General features: G+C 40.8%; 1 protein-coding gene and 1 long non-coding RNA gene across 3 annotated transcripts in view; both read left to right on the plus strand.

Moving 5' to 3' along the window:
- The window catches only part of LOC113595314 (uncharacterized), a 35,533-nt gene extending 28,928 nt beyond the window's left edge, over positions 1–6,605 (plus strand). Inside the window, exon 5 of one of the 2 annotated variants that reach the window (XR_008295432.1) lies at positions 29–2,479. This is a non-coding gene — a long non-coding RNA (uncharacterized LOC113595314). Of the gene's footprint in view, positions 1–28; positions 2,480–5,997 lie in introns of those variants that run through there. The other variant, XR_003415801.2, reaches the window with a different exon arrangement.
- Positions 6,606–11,343: 4,738 nt separating this feature from the next.
- The window catches only part of GORASP2 (golgi reassembly stacking protein 2), a 32,584-nt gene continuing 24,519 nt past the window's right edge, over positions 11,344–19,408 (plus strand). The window contains exon 1 of the mRNA XM_027055512.2: positions 11,344–11,542. Within this exon, the coding sequence (XP_026911313.1) occupies positions 11,480–11,542 (63 nt within the window). The 5' untranslated portion in view covers positions 11,344–11,479. The remainder of the gene's footprint in view (positions 11,543–19,408) is intronic.

Here is a 19,408-nt window from a genome sequence, read left to right on the forward strand (position 1 = left end):
CCCCAGCTTTTCCCTCACTCTCCCCCAGATGCTGTGTGGCTGCACCATGAACATTTCCACCGGAGGTGGTCAAGCAATCCCTTTGCCCTGCAGTGATGTCATCAAGCCATGTACCAGGAAGAGCCTCCCTTGGGTGGGGCTTCCCCTCCTCAAGATACACACCTGGTGGGGAGAACTCGTTGTAGAATTCCAAGTTCAGTTCCCAGAGAGGTTAACAGCAAAGACACAATAGATCCTTAAGCAGCTCTTACCCTATTCTTGGCCCTGCCCTGGCTAACCCAGGGTCTACCACATCAGCACCTCCATAGATCTGTAACTGGGGTACAGGGGTGCAAGAGATCCTGGCTCCAGGGTCCCAAATGGACCAGGTTCAGCCACTTGCTGCTGACAAGATCCAAGATAAGTGGTGGTGAAACCAGACAGGCATTTATTTCAGTGAGGCCAGCACCAGGAAGACTTCGCAAAGAGGGTCTCCAAAGTGCTGAAAATATCTTCTAGATTTATATAAAGAAAATGTGGGACAAAGGTCAGTGGGTACATAACATAGATGTAGGCAGTAAAAGTCGGGTTGATCATTGTCTTGGGGTCAGTCACATCAAGTCAGGTCAGGTCGGTTGTTATTGCTTAATGGGTAGTTTTGGTTCCCATATGGGATGCTTCGCTGTGGAGTCTTTTGCCTGAGTTAAGTGATAAGCTGGAAAGAATAACTTAATCACTTAGAAAGTACAGACTGAGGTCAGAATGGAGGTAGTTGAAGTCCTCTTTCAGGTACACCCTTCACCCAATATCTACCTGCTCTGACTCCACTGGACATTAGCAACTCTTTCCAAAAGACAAGTATCATTGATTTTAGGAAAATGTTCCCATTCATACCTATCAAAGAGCAAGTTGTTAGGGTAGGCTCTTTATTGTTTGTTTGTTTGTTTGTTTTTCACTTTGACAAACCCTTGAATGCTTTTAGAGTAATTTTGTTTTGGTTTTGCTTTATTTTGGTATATTTTTGTAAATGTATTATGAAAACACAAAGTGTTTTTTAAATAGGACAGCTGAGCTGGCACAAATGAAGACCTCAGGATGGGGACGGGTGTGCAAACCACTGTCAATCTCGCTCCATTCCCCTTGTCACCTTTTAGAAGGCAAAGCAGGCACTCACAGCTTAAGCTAACCCCTTCCTTCCTCTAAGCCCAAACTCCTAGGATATACTGATCCTATACCCCTAACATGGCACAGAGGGAAGACCGCACTCTTTCATTGGAAGAATCAGATATATTTAGAAAGAATACATGCCCTTGGTTATAATATATTCTCTTCAAAGATTATACTAGCATGAGAACTCATCTATTTTCTCTACCTGAACTGCACTGTCTCATTGAAAGAAATTTTCCTCCAAAATAGGGCTGAAGAAGCACTTCCTGGCTGACTGATAGAGACACATCCCCAGAAACAGAGTGTAGGGCAATGGTGGGGGTGTCCTAAGGAACATGATATCCTTGGCTAATGCTGGAAGGTGCTGGCTGGGGACACAAACTCCCTGGGGGTGTGGACCCTCCTGTCCCTACTTGGACAACTCTGACCCTCAAAGCCTGCTTGATTGGTTAGACAATTAGTTGGTTGAATGCAGAGTACTCAGAGTCAGAGGGAGACCCTTTTAGGGTGCTTTGCCCTGAGGGCTCTCAGGTCTTCTTCCTCCACCCATTCACATGTCCCCCATGCCAATGTTAATCTCTTCTCTCCTCCTGCTCCCCACCCTTCCCCAGTATTCTAATTCTTCACCTCATTACACAGAGGAATTCACCTCTCCCAAGTCCTTCCCCAACCCAGGATGAGTTTGGGTGCAAACTCATCCTGATTTGGGAAGTCACAGAAGCATTACCCAACCTCTTATAGAGAGAGACCCATTATATATAGAAATACATTTGGCTTGTTTTGAATCACAACCATGGTTACGTCCTCTATAAACAGTTTCTTGATTTTCTCCCATCTACTTTATTTTTTTTTAATTTTTTAATGTTTTGGTTTTTGTTTTTTTTTTTGAGAGACAGAGACAGAGCACAAGTGGGGGAGGAGCAGAGAGAGAGAGACACACACAGAATCTGAAGCAGGCTCCAGGTTCTGAGCTGTCAGCACAGAGCCCGACAGGAGGCTTGAACCCACGAACTGTGAGATCATGACCTGAGCTGAAGTCAGACACTTTAACCTACTGAGCCACCCAGGCACCCCAAGAATTTAAATTTTCTAATAAAACAAAAAATTTCGTCAAAAAAGTCCAACTGTTATAAAAGATATTCCTGTGCAGTTAGATTCATATAAGATGGAAATACGTATGCTTGTGGCCAAGCTGACACTTTAATCAGGAGTTATGATTAATTCCCTTCCCTCACTTCCATGTCCTGGCAAGGACTAATGTTTTCTGATCCTATAATTTTGCTTTACCTAGAATGACCTATACATAGACCCTATATAGCATGTTGCTTTTATGTTTGGCTTCTTTCACTTAACATAATACTTTTGAGTATTATGTTTTAACAGTTTTAACAGTAGTTTGTTCCTTTTTATTTCTGAGTGATATTCCATTGTTTAGATGCACCACAATTTGTTTAGTGATTTATCAGTTGATGGACATTGTGTTGTTTTCCGTCTTTTTTTTTTTTAAAGAGAGAGCAAGTGCACACAAGCAGGGGAGAGGGGCAGAGGGAGAGAGAGAGAGAGAGAGAGAGAGAGAGACACTCTTAAGCAGACTCCACACTAAATGCAGATCCTGACATGAGGCTTCATCCCACAACCCTGGGATTATGACCTGAGCCAAAATCAAAAGTCAGGCATTCAACAGACTGAGCCACCCAGGAGCCCCTGGGTTGTTTCCAGTCTTGATGATTATAAATAAAGCTTTTGTAAACATTTGTGTTTAGGTTTTGTATGAACATTTTGTCTAGGCATTCATCTTCTGTAAATATCTAGGAGTGAGATCATTGGATGTATGGTGTTTAACTTCTCTCTATAAATTTAACAAGATCCCAATAAAAACTGAGACTTTTTTTTTAACTAGGCAAATTGATTTGTCTAGTTCAGGGGTCAGCAAACTATCGACTGTGGGCCAAGTCCAGTGCATGCTGCTTTTGTGAACAAAGTTTCATTGGAACACAGCCACACCCACTCATTTACTTATTGTTAATTGCTGTCTTCACGGTATACAATGGCAGAGTTAAGTAATTGCTATAGAGATGCAGGGGCTGCAGAGCCTAAAATATTTGCTATCTGCTCTTTTACAGAAAAAGTTTGCCAATCCTTGATTAATTTTGAAAGCACATGACAGGTTTGATTTCACAGCTCCACAGCTGGAAAGCAATTTGACTAAGGATGACTATCTCACCCATGTGTGATTTAAGTATCATGAGGGAAAAAAATTTGTCTTCACATGAAACACCTATCTCCTTAGGTTATTTCCAGGGGGAAATGAGGAATAATGTGTTATCAACCCCTTGTAAGTCCCTGAAAGCCCCTTGACACACTGTGATCTTTACACAGAGACTGTCAACAGTCACCCCAACACCACTGTCCACATTGTGCGTTAACGACATGATTTACATTGTCCCATGATCAAGAGCAGGGGCATGGAGAAATAAATTTGCCTGGGAAGGCAAGATTGATTCCTCTCTATCACCCAGGGCCATGCAGAAGTCCACCAACCTCTTCTGCGTCCTGAGGGAGTAATTCGGTACAACTCCTAAATTTCCATCTCTCTACAATATCAAGGAAGAAAACCCCATCAGGGAAGTAAAGCAGGTATCAGAAAGTCAATATTGTTCTAACTGCACTACTCACTGGCACTACTTACCAGCACCTTTTATCTTCAAAGGATCCACAGGTAATAATTAACCTGAGCACTCGTTCCTTAAAATTAGAGACCCACAAAGTTGCAGGAAAGACTCACTGCTAGGAGGCAGATGAAAGAAATGGACCTGGGAATTCTTTTACCTACAAAAGCAAAACAAAACAAACAAACAACAACAACAAAACAGGCTACCTTGAGAAATAGAGGTTTTAGTTAAAAACTACATGTGGTAATAAAGGTGATGGAAACCTCAAAGAAATGCCAGGGCATTATTACATTTAGGGCCTTAGCACTGAGTTTGTTTGCTGGAAAGATCATACCCAGCTCTAGAGATTCTCTTTGACAAAAGTGCCAAGACAATTCAGTGGAGAAAGGACAGTCATTTCACCATACCGTGCTGGGACATTTGGATGTCCAGACACACACAAAAAGTGGGCCTCAAAATACACCTCATGTAACTCAAAATGGATCATAGACCTAAATGTAAAATGTAAAACTATAAAACTTTTAGAAAACATACAAAATTTGTGTGACCTCGGGTTTGGTGATAAGTTTTTAGATATAATGCCAAAAGTGCGATACATAAAAAAAAGTGCTAAATTGGACTTTATAAAAATGAAAAATGTCTGTGGTTGACAAGAGAATGAAAAGACAAGCCAAAACCTGAGTGTAAGTCACATTTTTGGTAGGGATTCACATCGAGATCTTTATTCTTATAAAGAACCCTTAAAACTCAACAATATGAAAAGAAATAATTTTAAAATGGACAAAATATATGAACAGACACTTTGCCAAGGAAGATATATGGATGGTATATAAGTATATGAAAAGATATTCAATAGCATTTGTCATTAGGGAAATGCAAATTTAAACCATAACGAGATGCTACTACATAACTAATAGAATGTTTAAAATCCCCAAACTGACAATACCAGATGCTGGTGAGAATGCAGAACAATAGGAATGCATGTTCATAGCTAGTGGGAATGCAAAGTAGTGGGAATGCATAGCTAGTGGGAATGCAAAGCAGACCCTTTGGAAGACAGTATCAGATTCTTATCAAGTTCAACATAAATCTACCATACAATCCAGCAAACCCACGCCTAGGTATTTACCAGCAAACCCACGCCTAGGTATTTACCCATGAAAATTCATGTTCACACAAAATCTATATGTGAAAGCTTATAGCACTTTTATTGATACTTGTCAAAAACTGGAAGCAATCAAGATGCCCTTTAAGTAAATGGAAAACAAATTAGGGTACATCCGTAGAATGGGATACTATTCAGTAATAAAAAGGAATGACCTACAGACACACACAGCATGCATGAATCTTAAATGGATTTTGCTAAGTGAACGAAGCCAGACCAAAGGTCTACGCAATGTATCATTCCATTCATATGATATTCTGGGAAAGGCAAAACTATAACATTGGAAAACCGATTAGTGGTTGCCAGAGGTTAAAAGAAGGGGAAGTGGTTTATCACCCAAGGAAATTTTTAGGGAGATGGAAATGTTCTGTATGGTAATAGGATGGTAGGTGCATGCATTTGTAAAAACCTATAGAACTGTACATCATAAAGAGTGAACTATAATGTGTGCAAATCAAAAGAAAATCACACCATAATGTCAGGGAATCCTAGGATGGAATGTAGACTGGAGCTAATGAATCTAACTTGTTGTACAGGTGAAGATTGTATATATCTGACATACATATCATTTATCTTCATAGATCACACTGAAGAGGGTCGGGGGGTAAAATGGAGCTGACCTAAATGACTTTGGAAAATGGTGTTTTGACTGGAAATCATAAAGCTAAAGAGAGAAAACTATATAAATATGGTACCCTAGTTGATAAATTTGCTTCTTCTAGGAGTAAATATTAACAATTCTGAAACTATTTCATATGTATAGTGAAGTTGAAAAAATAAGTACATAAATGGTAGATAATGAGAGCTAGGTCTCTCACTGTCAGACAAAGAAGTTACAAATAAGCAAAGGGAAAGTGCTAAAATGAATCCTGTGGGGCTCAATTAGAGTCAGAGACGGTATGGCCTCATATTCAATTTAATATAGACACAGACAGACATAGAAATAATTATAGATATTTAATTATCTTAATGATATTAAATACTTATAGATCAATATATTTTCATGTTCCCTAGCTCTGTCTGATGAGAACGTCTAGAAGCAGTGACACTTCAATAGCAAGGAACACACCCTGAGCCCGGATCTTGGTTTTTATTTATTTATTTATTTATTTTTTTTTCAGCGTTTATTTTTATTTTTGGGACAGAGAGAGACAAAGCATGAACGGGGGAGGGGCAGAGAGAGAGGGAGACACAGAATCGGAAACAGGCTCCAGGCTCTGAGCCATCAGCCCAGAGCCTGACGCGGGGCTCGAACTCACGGACCGCGAGATCGTGACCTGGCTGAAGTCGGACGCTTAACCGACTGCGCCACCCAGGTGCCCCCGGATCTTGGTTTTTAAATATCATTCTCCAATTAAGGGAAGCTGGACTTGGAGGAATGGGCTGATTCTAGGGCTAAAACAGAAAAAATACAAGATAAGACTGGAGCATTTTGCCATACCAGAAAGTACAGAAATACTCAATTTGTTGTGTGTTTGCACAACAATATGAATGTACTTAATATCACTGAGCAGTACACTTAGAAATGGTTAAGACGGTAGACTTTATGTTATGTGTATTTCATCACATACAAAAAACAGGCGAGCCTGCCAAAGGGACACCGAAGCTGAACTGAAAGTGGTCTCGGGGGGCAAAGCTGCAACCATTTGAACAACAAAATACATCATTCTGCATTCCTATCAGTATTGGATAATGAAGTACTAGATGATAAAGTACAAAATAAGTATATGTGAGTCCATACTGATATAAATATAATGATTAAATAAATAGGAGAGAAGAGGCAAAATTTCTTACAGAAGAATTCCAATGTGTATCTTTGGATACTCTCCTCCAGGAGGTGAAACTTGAGGATGAGCTAGATTTAGTGACTTGTTTCCAGGGGAAAGGGAAAAATAGTAATTTTACTATTAAGTTGGACAGCGCCTTAACAAAGTGATCAAGGGTAACATCAACAGTAATGAGTCATGTTACTGGCATGAACTGCTGGTATAATGAAAAGGGCACCTCACCTCTATGGGATTCCTCCCCCAAACCTACAAGCCCAGTCTAATCATGAGAAAAACATTAGACACACCTAAACACAGGTATATTCTGCAAAATACCTGACCAGTGCTCTTTGAAAGTATCTAGGTCCTGAAAATCAGGAGAGTCTGAGACACTGCACAAACCAAAGAAGACTAAGGAGATAGGGCAACTAACTGTGATATAGGATCCTGAATTGCATCCTGGAACAGAAAAACATTGGTGGAAAAACTTAAGAAATTTAAATAAAGTTTAGAACTTAGTTAACAGTAACGTTCAGATGTTGGTTTCTTGATTTTGACAAATGTACCATGGTTATGTGAGATGCTAACAATAGGAGAAACTGAGTAAAAGGCATATGGGAACTCTCTATACTATCTGCAACTTTTCTGTAAGTCCAAAAAAATTTTTTTGTTAAAAAAAAAAACTAAATAGGGGCGCCTGGGTGGCTCTGTCAGTTAAGCGTCCGACTTCAGCTCAGGTCATGATCTCGCGGTTCGTGAGTTCAAGCCCCGCGTCGGGCTCTGTGCTAACAGCTCAGAGCCTGGAGCCTGTTTCGGATTCTGTGTCTCCCTCTCTCTCTTTGCCCTTCCCCCGTTCGTGCTGTCTCTCTCTGTCTCAAAAATAAATAAACATTAAAAAAAAAAACTAAATAAAAGGTTTGGCAATAAAGGTGATGGGGATATCAAAGAAACACAAGAACATCAGTATAAATTGGGCCTCATGGCTGTGGTTGTCGGGAGGATTGCTCTCAGCTGTAGAGATTCTCATTGGCTCTCTGCCCACAAAACAGCATTTATTGAGCATTATTCCAGTGTGGTGGTTCTCAGAGTTTGTGTGTGTCAGAATCAGCTGGAAAGTAATAAAGACCACAGGGACCCAGGTTCCTTGAAGTAAACTAGCACTGGACTTCTGTATTTTCAGAGTTTCCTAATGATCCTGATACATATCCAAGCCTGAGAACCACTGCGGTAGCACTTCTCTATTAGTGTGATCCTTTAGTCATTCATTCGTTCATCCATCCATTCATTCAGTAACCATTTATTGAGCAACTGTTCTGTGCCAGCCCGTTCTTAGTATTAAGTATACAGTAGTGGACACACAGGCAAAGACCTCATGGCGTTTACATTCTAATACACAGATAAAACTACTCTGACTGAGACTCTTGTATTTCCCAGTTCCAAGTCCCCAGAGAGAAAATATGATTGGCCTAGCTAATCACCACCAGCTAATCTGCTGTTTGTGGAATGGGGGAACAGAGCTTTTATCAACAGGCCACTTCATAAGTTATTAGCGTTGGTGTTGGCTTCTGGTAAGTCGGGGGTTCCCCTCTACTCCAATCAGCTGTGGCTGGGGTTCCACGGCCCGAAACATGACCCCTCCTGAGGTTTGCTCCCTCAGCAAAACTAGGTCAGGAAGGGGCCACAGGTAAGAAAGGCCCTGTTGTCTGACTATAGAGACTGGTGGTTATCCAAATGCAGCAAGAAGCAAACTTTCCCGGAGCAGTCTAAAGGCAAAAATATGAGGCTGCACTAGTCAGCATGAAACCAACATCCTTCCATCATGAACTATTTATTTATGGGCTTTTGCTTTGCTGCTGCCTGTGATGTTTCAAAATAGCAGCTTGCCTGCAGCAGATTCCTATTTCAATTGAGATTATCTCGGACAATAATCTCCCATGCATTCCCCTCCATCATTTTATATTCATTTTGTTAGCTTTGGCAACCTACTTAGAATTTTATCCTTTGCCTTCTGCGCATATTCACTAACTGAAAGAGGAAAAAAACTAGCACCAGGAAAACGGGAGCAGTGGTTATCACATATTTTTAGTCCCAAATCAGGTGAGCCTTGTATCTCACCCTGTACAAATTGCTACTAAAAAATAACACAGATTTTTGATGAGGCACAAATGGGAATGGTAGTGGTAACTTATTAACTGATCCTGGAAAAGACAAGACTTTGAGACTATTTCATTCAGTTCAAAACAACAAACTTTACTACCCAAGACTCAACCAGGAACTGGGGATCTGTAAATGAAAAAACCCAACCCTTACCCTGAATGAATGGACCATAAATGGTGGAAGACAGGCCTATGACTATAATGATGTTGCCAGAAATTATTCTAGGAACTAAGAGTGAGATGCATTTTTCTAAATTTAGGGATATATAAGTAACATTTGAGAGGGACCTAACAGGATAGTTAGAATTTTTCTTTCCTTTTTAAGTTTATTTATTTATTTTGAGGAAGAGAGAGAGTACGTGTGCAAGCAAGGGAAGGGCAGAGAGAGAGAGAGTGAGAGAGAGAGAATCCCAGGCAGGCTCCACGCTGTCAGCACAGAACCCAACATGGGACTCGAACTCGTGAGAACTCATGAACCGTGAGATCATGACCTGAGACGAAATCAAGAGTTGATCGCTTAACCAACTGAGCCACCCAGGTGTCCCAGAATTTTTCTAAATATAAATTTAAGAAGGAGTACCCCAGTTGTGTGGATCAGTGTGAATAAATAAGGTAGGAAAATAAATGGCCTATATGGGGAATAGCTATTCCTTATATGACTGAAATAAAATATAGCTCTAAGGAAGGGTCAGAGTTGCTCATGGACTACCTAAGGTCCACATCCTGGGTTTTGCAAACCATAGTGTCAAACGTCTGGGAAACAAAAATTTGACCACTGAACATAGCAATAGCTTATGACACCACCATGAAGAGGATTATAATTGTCAAGCAGAATGAGAACATCAGCAAATCTAGTTCTTACATGTAGTCATTTACATTAAATTTATTAATGAATTCGCCGCCAGACACTCTGCTAAGTGTTAGGAACATAGAGCTGATTACACTGAAGTCCATGCTCTTGAGGAACCTAATAACTGAACGTTTCATTTGTGTATTTAAGTGTTTACTAGGGTTCCTAAAAACCTGGCGTTAGTTTATTGACAGCAAAGAAAGATAAATGATGTTTTATTTCAAAATTTTAAATACTATTTTATTATTACAGAAGCAGTCCGTGAGAATTAGAAAATACAGAACCAGCAAAAACAAAAAATAATCTCTGTTACACCCAGAAATCATCACTGTAACCCTTGGTCCATATCCTCCCACACCTTCATATACGTACATATGTATTAATATGTATTTTGCTTACAAAAATATTTTCATGTTGTTTACAGACATACTGTGGCTTGTAACCTGGTTTTTTTTTTCAGTCAATAATTTCCACTTTTCCATGTTAGTAAATGCTTTGAATATTCATATTCAAATTTGACCATTTGAGCCAAAAATGCCCTTTACAGCTAATTTCTCCAAATCAGTCTTCAACTCAAGACCTTACATTGCATCTCCTGATTATGTCCTTCCTATCTGTTTTAATCCAGTATAGTCCCTTTCCTATAATTCTGACTTGAAAAAACTGGTGAGCTGTGCTGAAGAATAGTTCACCTCCTTTATTTGCCTGGTTATTTCCTGGTGATGTCATTTTACATACATTTCCCTCTATCCTCTACCCTGGGAGATCTAACTAAAGATGTGATAGAAGCCCCAAATATTTTGGGCTAGAATATTTCATGGGTGGTAATGTGTACTTTACATTGCTTCACACCAGAATACACGTTTTCTGACATCTGGTTGACCCACCATTAGTGATCAAATTGACCACTGGCGAATGGCCATAATTGGAGATTTTATAGGGAAGGGGCAAAAGGAGCAACGGAGTAGGAAAAGTGTGAATACAACTTGGCTACTTAAAGTAACCAAGGGTTTCCTAGGAAGTGGGAAACCCAGCAGCAGGAGGTGGAATACCAAGGGCATCCAATTGCGCTTTCCACTCCGACATCGCTCAGATTGTGACCGATCCTCTGATCTTGTTCTCATAATTAGGAAGGCAAAAACAGAATCAGAACGTTTTCCTTTATAAAACTGAGTTTAGCTGAGCGGATGCAGTATCCAGCCCACGGAGAAGCACTATCGCCCTCTGTATAAATTGGGACAAGAGCCCCCCCCCAACCCCCCCCAACCCCCCCCACCCCAATAGCTCTCTGTGTTTGGACCCGCCCTATTCTTTTTGGTAGCAGCCTTTCCCTGCTTCTGGCCACCAGGGGGAGCTACGACAATGCAATCGTTCATTCAGGCGAGCGGGAACGCGTCTGTTTAAGCTTGTCTAACCTAGGGATCCGTAGCAAGATGCCAAGGCCGGAGGAACTGTTTTTCTATTCTCTCGCGAGCCTGAATAAGCCCCTCCCCGCCTGCGTGTGCTCAGCCCTCTTCCGGTGATTTGCGGCAGGTGGCGCTGTCTGCGGCGTCGCAGCGGCAGTGGGTGCCGCGGCGACGCTCTCCCGGCGGGCAGTGCGGCCCGGCTCTCCGGCGGCAGCTAGTGCCACGTCCCAAGTGCTACGCGGAGGAGCGGAGCGGGCGGTGCGCAGGGGGCGGGGAGCAGCGCGGATCCCGGCCCGCTCACATTGATCGCCCGCCGCCATGGGGTCCTCGCAGAGCGTCGAGATCCCTGGCGGGGGCACGGAAGGCTACCACGTCCTGCGGGTAAGAGCTCCGACGGCGGCTCGGGAGCGGCTGGCTGCAGGCGGGGCCCAGCCGCGGGGAGGCAGAGGCCCCGACGGGCCCCTTCCCGGGACAGCCAGGCCTGGTCCCGCAAAGGAGCGGCGACCGCGGGCGCTGCCTTAGCCGAGGCCGGGTCGGAAGGCTGCGCGCAACTTGCTTACCGGGAGCGCTCCGGGCCAGGGGTCCGCCGCTCTGGGAGGACGGAGTGGAGCCTGAGGCGGCAGCCGGCAACTTGGTCAGGGGGCGGCCCAGACACGGAGGGGGTGGGGGTACAACCTTGACTCCTTTTTCTTCTCACAGCCTTCTCCGTTCTCTTCCTCTTAATTCTTACCTTACAAAGTTAGGAAAGGCTTGGGGGCAAAGTCTGCAAAAGAGGTGATGGTCAAGGTAGCATTGGGGTTTTCTGAGAAATTGAAGCCTGGAACCATGCAGGCTAGAGGCAGGGGATGCGACGGCAGGTGATAATTCACCTCGGCGCTATCTGGGTGTCCGGAAAGGTCAATTAGGCAAACAGAAAACGAAATGGCCTAATAGTAGGTTTGACGGACTTAAATTCACTTGCTTTTGCAGGACTCTTTTCCTGTGTCGCTCCTGACCTTTCCAACCCTCCTTTTCCACATTTCCTGGCGGGGGGAACTTCCGTTCTGTTCTAAGACTGCTCAGGGTGGTAAAACAGGTAATGGAGAGGAACGTTTGAAAAAACAAACAAACGTAGGTAAATACAGGAAAGCAGCGTCAGTCGCTGGGATGGAGAAACATAGTATCTCCAAAAGCATTAGGTAAGCCCCTGCTTATGAGCAGCCTAAGTTGTTGCAAAGCATGTGGTTCTTAGGGAACTGGAAGTCTTTAAAAGTAGCATTGATGGTTATGTGCTGTGACACCTGCGTGAGTGGCAACATGATGGATTGTCAACTAAGTGGCCCTAATCCGTAGTACCATTTCAGGACATAATAGAGTGTCACTAGATATTAGCTGCTCTCAGGCAACAGCATTTTCACTGCAAGTGAGAAAATACTTCCTGGTGCTTACGGTCATTCTGTCTTAGATCCCATGTTTTAGGTGAGACAGCATTCGTAAACTGAATTACCCAGTTAAGTGTGTGATAGTACTGTGATCGATCCCCTTTCTGATCTTCAGGATTATCATGTCTTGTTGCCTCTCCACTGTACTGAAAATCTCTCTTGAAGCCACACTTTTGGTAGGAAAGGATGATTTGCCCGGAAAATAAAGGGAATCTTTAAACAAACCATATTACCTCCGTATTCCCTTCAGCTGAGCCAGCCCCATGTGCCACACTGATGGGAGAAATTGAAGGAGAATTGTTGGATCTAAATGTAAAGTGAAAATTAGCAACAGTACTTTTCTGTTATCTGGTTTGATTTTGGTTTTCTACCCTGGAGGCCGATATCCAGTATTACCAGCTGATTCTCACAGTGGCTGATGGTAGCCATGAATCCTTGGAGACTCATGATATTTTAATAATACGTGCACTCAGTAAAACAGCATTATTGAGTTTTAAAAGTCTGTTAGAAAGCTGTATACATCAAAAGGATTGCAGTTGAACGACTTCTGTTCATGACTGTGTTCCACGTAAAGTAAGTTGAAGTATATATTCTTTACATAAGTGCACCTCAGTAAATCACTCATACATATTCAGTAGTGCAGATGTGTTATTAATCTATAAATCTGATTTTCCGAATCACTAGAGACAACCTTAGTTTTCCTGCATCTGGAGCATAAATGTTGCAAAAAATGAAATCTTATTCAAGCTTTGCTAGAGAGAGCTTTAAAATAGTAATGACCATTTAGTTTAGGAGCATTTTTAAAATGTGTTTGAGTCCTAACCTCCTCTGTCCCTAATTCTGTCAGTGATTTCCAGTTATCTTTGTTTTTAGAGGGGAAAGTACCATGTTAAATCTGGACATATTAAAAAAATATATTCCTTTCATTTATTATTGCCTAATATACAGTAATATATTGCAGTGCTGGATTACTGAGCTTGTAAACTAGAATAAATACAGTAAGATAACCTTGGAGTAAAATCACTCCTATTAACAAGTTCTAGAATGATTTCTGAGAAGTTTGTTTCCTGGGGCTCCTGGATGGCTCAGTCAGTTAAGCGTCTGACTCTTGGTTTCGCCCCAAGTTATGATCTCACCATTTGTGAGTTCGAGCCCTGCATCAGGTTCTATACTGACAGTGCAGAGCCTGCTTGAGATTCATTCTCTCTGTCTCTCTCTCTCTCAAAATAAATAAACTTTAAAAATTAAAAAAAAAAAAGTTTGTTTCCTTTAGTAATCGATTCCCTGGCCATTTCCTAGTTAGTAATAAAAACTTGTTTGACTGGGTTTTAAAATAACAATTATAGGGGTGCCTGGGTGGCTTAGTCGGTTGAGTGTCCAACTTCAGCTCAGGTCATGATCTCACAGCTTGTGAGTTCGAGCCCTACGTCTGGCTCTGTGCTGACAGCGCAGAGCCTGGAGCCTGCTTCTGCTTCTGTGTCTCCCTCTCTCTCTGCCCCTCCCCCTCTTGTGCTCTCTCCCTCTCTCTTTTTCTCTCTCTCTCAAAATAAACATTAAATTTTAAAGTAAAATAACAATTATACTGACAGTCATTTCCACTGCTATCTTATTGTTATTTCAGCATTCCTACAGTTCAGGTACTTTACATTTTTTTCTATATTCCATATCCATTGGTAGATTCTGCTTTTAAGAATTTTTAGGGGACAACATTGAAATAGTTTTAGGTTTTCTGCTGTGAGCAGTGTACTTTCCTTTTTATGTATTATGCATTTTGTATTAATGTACATTTTCGCATTGTGATCATATTGTATAGCCAACTCCCCATTCTTACCCTAGAAGTAACCACAGTTGTTTCTTACGTATCTTTTCAAAAATGTTTTATGCAGGTAAAAGAATTCTGCTCTCCTTCACTCTTTGTTTCCTTCTGTAACTGTTGGAATCACATGATACCTACTATTACTCCCCTTGGTCTTTTATTTGCTAATCCATCTTGGCAGTCTTCATAGGAGCACATAGAGATCTGCCTCTTGGTTTCACTTAGCTCCACAGCAGTTTGTTGTGTCAGAGTTTAGCTAAGCAGCACCTGGTGGTGGTGGACATTTACTTTTTCTAAAAAGTCTTTGCTGTTGTAAGTACATGTTCACAACCTCAAATCCTGTCTTGTTTTCACTTAAAATGTACATTTCCCAAATTATTGAATCTTAATATTAATTTATACAAATGATCTTCATTTTAGTAGATTACTACATTGTTTTCTGATTATCAACATACATTCATTACAGACTTTTTAGATAAGTTAAAAAAGTATTAACAAGAACCTAAACTACCTGTAATTCTGTCATCTAAAGGTAAATAATGCCGAAGTATTTTTTCTAGTCTCTTTTTTTCTGTGCCTAACCTTGCCCCTTAGCCATGGTTCACAAAGATTTTGAATGATATGACATATTCAAGTACGGTATAGTCTGAAGTTATGGTAAGATATTGGCTTACAATCAAAAACACAGTGCTAAATAAATCAGGGCCTAACCACAGATTGGAATGCTATACATTCATGAAAATTGTGTTTCAAAACACTGTGTGGCCATAGGCATGTCTCTCTGTGTAGGTGCACGTACATTTAAGTGTCAAGGAAAATAAAACAGAAAGGTAATTAGCCACGCTATTAAAAGGATTATTGGCGAATGGTGACATTTTTACGTTCCTTTAAACCTCAGTATATTCTTCTTATTATTATTTTAAGTTTATTTTGAGAGAGCATAAGTGGGAGAGGGACAGAGAGAAAAGGAGAGAGTGAGAATCCCAAGCATACTCCACCCTGAGAGCACAGAGCCCAATGTGGGGCTTAAACCCATGAAACTGTGAGATCCTGACCTAAGCCAGAACTAAGAGTCAGACTCTATCCAATTGAGGTACCCAGATGCCCCCTTCAGTATATTTTCTAAAATTTCCAGAGTGGTCATGAAATACTTGTATATTCAAAAAAAATTATTAAAAGATATTTTTATTTATTTTAATTTTTTTTAAGTTTATTTTGAGAGAGAGAGAACATGCGCACAAGTGGGGGGGGGGGGAGAGAGAGAGAGAGAGAGAGAGAGAGAGAGAGAGAGAGAGAGAGAATCCCAAGCAGGCTCCACACTGTAAACATGGGGCTCGAACCCACAAACTGTGAGATCATGACCTGAGCCAAAGTCAGTCGCCCAACCAACTGAGCCACCCAGGTGCACCCCCCCCCAAAATTTTTTTTAATGTTTATTTACTTTTGTGAGAGAGAGACAGAGACAGAGCACACGTGGGAAGAGGCAGAGGGAGAGGGAGACAGAATCCAAACTCAGGCGAGATCATGACCTGAGCCAAAGTCAGACACTCAACCAATTGAGCCACCCAGGTGCCCCTCAAACATTTTAAACTCATGTCCCCACTTGAAAAACATAAAGATCTCACTACTATCCTCTTTCCTCACTCACTCTGAAAATGATGTTATAAAAAGAAAACAGTTGGGTTATTTGATGTTTTTCAAATACAAAGTTATGACTGAAAAAGCTCTATAAACACCACCTAAAGATAATGATCTCCCGAAGTTGATCTCTTGTACTAAAAAAACCACGAATAAGGGCACCTGCCTGCCCCAGTCAGTAGAGCATGCAACGCTTGATGCCAGGAGTTGGGATGTTGATCCCAACATTGGGTGTAGAGATTACTTAAAGATATAATCTTAAAAGATTTAATAGTCTTTGAAATTCCTTTCAAATGTAGGAGTCAGATTTTTAGTTCATAAATGCCGTCGAATACAATGTGTGTGAACCTTAGGACATGCTTAGAAATTGTATCATTGGACATAAACTTTTTCTGAAAAGACCTTGAACAAATTAGTGTTACTCTGTTTATCTACACTTGCATATTTTGTGATGAAGTATGTTTTAATGTGTTTTTAAGGATCCTTAGGATCCTTATTTGGGGAGGTTTACTGTTGACGGGTAACTGCAGTTTCTGTTCTGGTCAGTTAAGTAGTAGAATGCACAGCACGGGGTGTAGTGTTTTCTGGGTCAGACACAGCTTCTTTTTAAATAATTCCACTGAAATTGTCATAAGAATTGAACTTGGAATAACCATTAATATCAGTACATTCATTTTGCTGGCTTTAATACTGTGCTGAGAGGATTACATTATTTCAATTGATTCACTAATACTAGTTAATCTAAACTAGAAAATATATGTAAAGGTTTGGTACATGCTTTAGAATATAACTGTAGATTGCCTTCAGAGGTGTGATTAACTAAATAAGAGGACTTTTTTTTCCCTCCAAACAACATGCAGAACCAAAGTAGTTAACCTGAGAGACTGTCCATGTCCCTCTTGGCACTGCAAATGAATTTACTGCAGCATGAAGGGAGTGATGCTGAGGATTGTTTTTTGTTGTAAGCACCAGTGAGAGACCATTCCAGCACATTGTCAGCAGTGAGGAACCTTGTCATCTTGTAGACGTGAATGCATTGAGAGACTTGATAGTAGAGCACCAGAGACCCCTCTTGGGAATCACTGAACCGTCGTGTCCCCTCCATCACTTCATTGTGTTTCCTTGGGCAAACCTTTGAACTTCTTTGAGCCCCATTCTTTGTATCTGAAAAGTGAGGATAATACTAGTGCCTCCTCCGCCTGTTTTTGACTAAAAACCATAGTAGATACTGTATATGAAAGTATTTTGAAAAAAATTGAGCACATTAATTTTTTTTCCTGGTCCACTGCCACCTTGCAGATGGCCTTGCTCTTAAATTTCATTAAAGACTCTTAAAAACTGAGAACAAACTGAGGGTTGATGGCGGGGGTGGGGGGAGGGTGGGTGATGGGCATTAAGGAGGGCACCTGTTGGGATGAGCACTGGGTGTTTGTTGTATGGAAACCAATTTGACAATAAATTTCATATTAAAAAAAATGTCTTCATTAAAACAGTGCTGTCTACCTCATTGGTTATCCCAAGGATTAAATGAGATATTCCATGTAAAGCATTTAGCATAGGGTCTGGAGAATGGTAAAGACTCAGTAAATGTTAGCTGGTGTCTTTATTGTTAGCATCTGCACTATTGTATCACCCATTGAGAACCACTATTGTAGTGGCAATACTAGTTAAAATAGACCTCTAAGCATTTTAAGTAGCATTTCCATTTACATGCTCATTCAGCAGCTACTTTTGCCCTTGTAACTAACCCTATACATTACTACTGTTTAAAACATAAATTTGGGATCAGATGTGACCCATGAATTTTATTAATGTGCCTGTGAATTTTTAAGGAATCCTCAGTTGTAAGGAAATTTTGTCTTTTTTAAAAGGAAGGTACCAGTATCCTTTTCATTGCTTTATCACAGTGATACTAAACACATTAATTAAAATGACTAAAAAAGTCTATGCAATTAAAATAATGTTGTTGGGTTGGATCTACACTGTAGAATCTATAGATAGTGGCAGTTAGACTTACTTCATGGTGAGTTGTCGTTCAGTCTTAGAAACTATCTCATCAGCCTCCTCGCTTTACAGCTAAAGAAAAGGAGCACAGAAAGATTATTGCCTAAGGTCACGCAGCAAGTTTTCTTTCCCTAAGAAAGAAACGCCTAAATTGGTATTTGAAGATTATAAAATTAGGTGACAAGTTGTCAGACTTTTTGCTTCTTTTGGAGCAGGCTTCAGTTTCTTTCAACATCATTTTTCTGATATACAGACTTTCTCTAAGAAAGTACAGTGTATTGATGGGTTTTAATTTCCTTGGTTATCATTAAAATTTTTAAATTGCTTCATATGTTATAAATTACATCATAGGGTCAGAAAAACATGCTCTTTGAGTTATTTTGGTAGAACATATAAGAATGTTTTAGCAAACTGGGGCGCCTTGGTGACTACTCGGTTGAGCATCTGACTTTGGCTCAGGTCATGATCTCCCTGTTCGAACCCCACGTCAGGCTCTGTGCTGACAGCTCAGACCCTGGAGCCTGCTTCGGATTCTGTGTGTCTCTCTCTCCTTACCCCTCTCCTGCTCGTGCTCTCTCTTTATCTCAAAAATAAACATTAAAAAAAAAATGTTTCAGCAAGTAAAGCTTGAACTCTTCCAGTCTACTGCAGAATAATTTCCACATATTTGTATCAAGTCCCAAACAGGAACACTGGCCCTTTTCAGACATGGAAGAGCCCCCCCCCCCAAAGTGTCTTTCTATTTTTATTTATTAATTTTTATAACTGAAGGATTTCGGGTTTATTTTTATTATATCACGCCCCCCAAGTCTTCTCACATCATTTTGATCACGCAAGCGTGTAAATATATAACATGAGGCCTTATGTGTATAGTTGAAATGAATCATTATTGATTACTTGGATTGGACTTAATTTTTACTTTTATTTAATATCCCTGGTGGTTTTTTAAATAGTACAAAACATTAAATTGAGAGAGGAGATGACGGTATGGACAGAACTACCTTTGATGTGTGAAGGAATTGGTGGTGCGGTAATAAAAAGGAGACACATATCACTGAGCCCATTTTATGGAAACCTCTCCTTGGTTAGAAAATGAGAAATAATTCACATACTAGCCAGACATGTGATAGGTATGTCTTTGTATATCACCTTACGAAATGCTTGGTTTGATGATCTCCTGTATTCTGAAAGTAGCCTTGCAGTTTCCTTTCTTTGTTACATTAAGATGGCAGTTCTCCACTCCTTAGCTGGGAGTAGTATATAAATGATGGAGTTAAGAGAATGCCTACCCCCAACTCCACCCAAACTCTTCTCCCCTTCTGTTCTGCTGCCCCTCTCTCCTCAAGCCAGGATTTAAGAGAGAGTGGT

The sequence above is a fragment of the Acinonyx jubatus genome, chromosome C1 (genome assembly GCF_027475565.1).
Source record: "Acinonyx jubatus isolate Ajub_Pintada_27869175 chromosome C1, VMU_Ajub_asm_v1.0, whole genome shotgun sequence".
In the NCBI taxonomy this organism is placed as follows: domain Eukaryota; kingdom Metazoa; phylum Chordata; class Mammalia; order Carnivora; family Felidae; genus Acinonyx; species Acinonyx jubatus.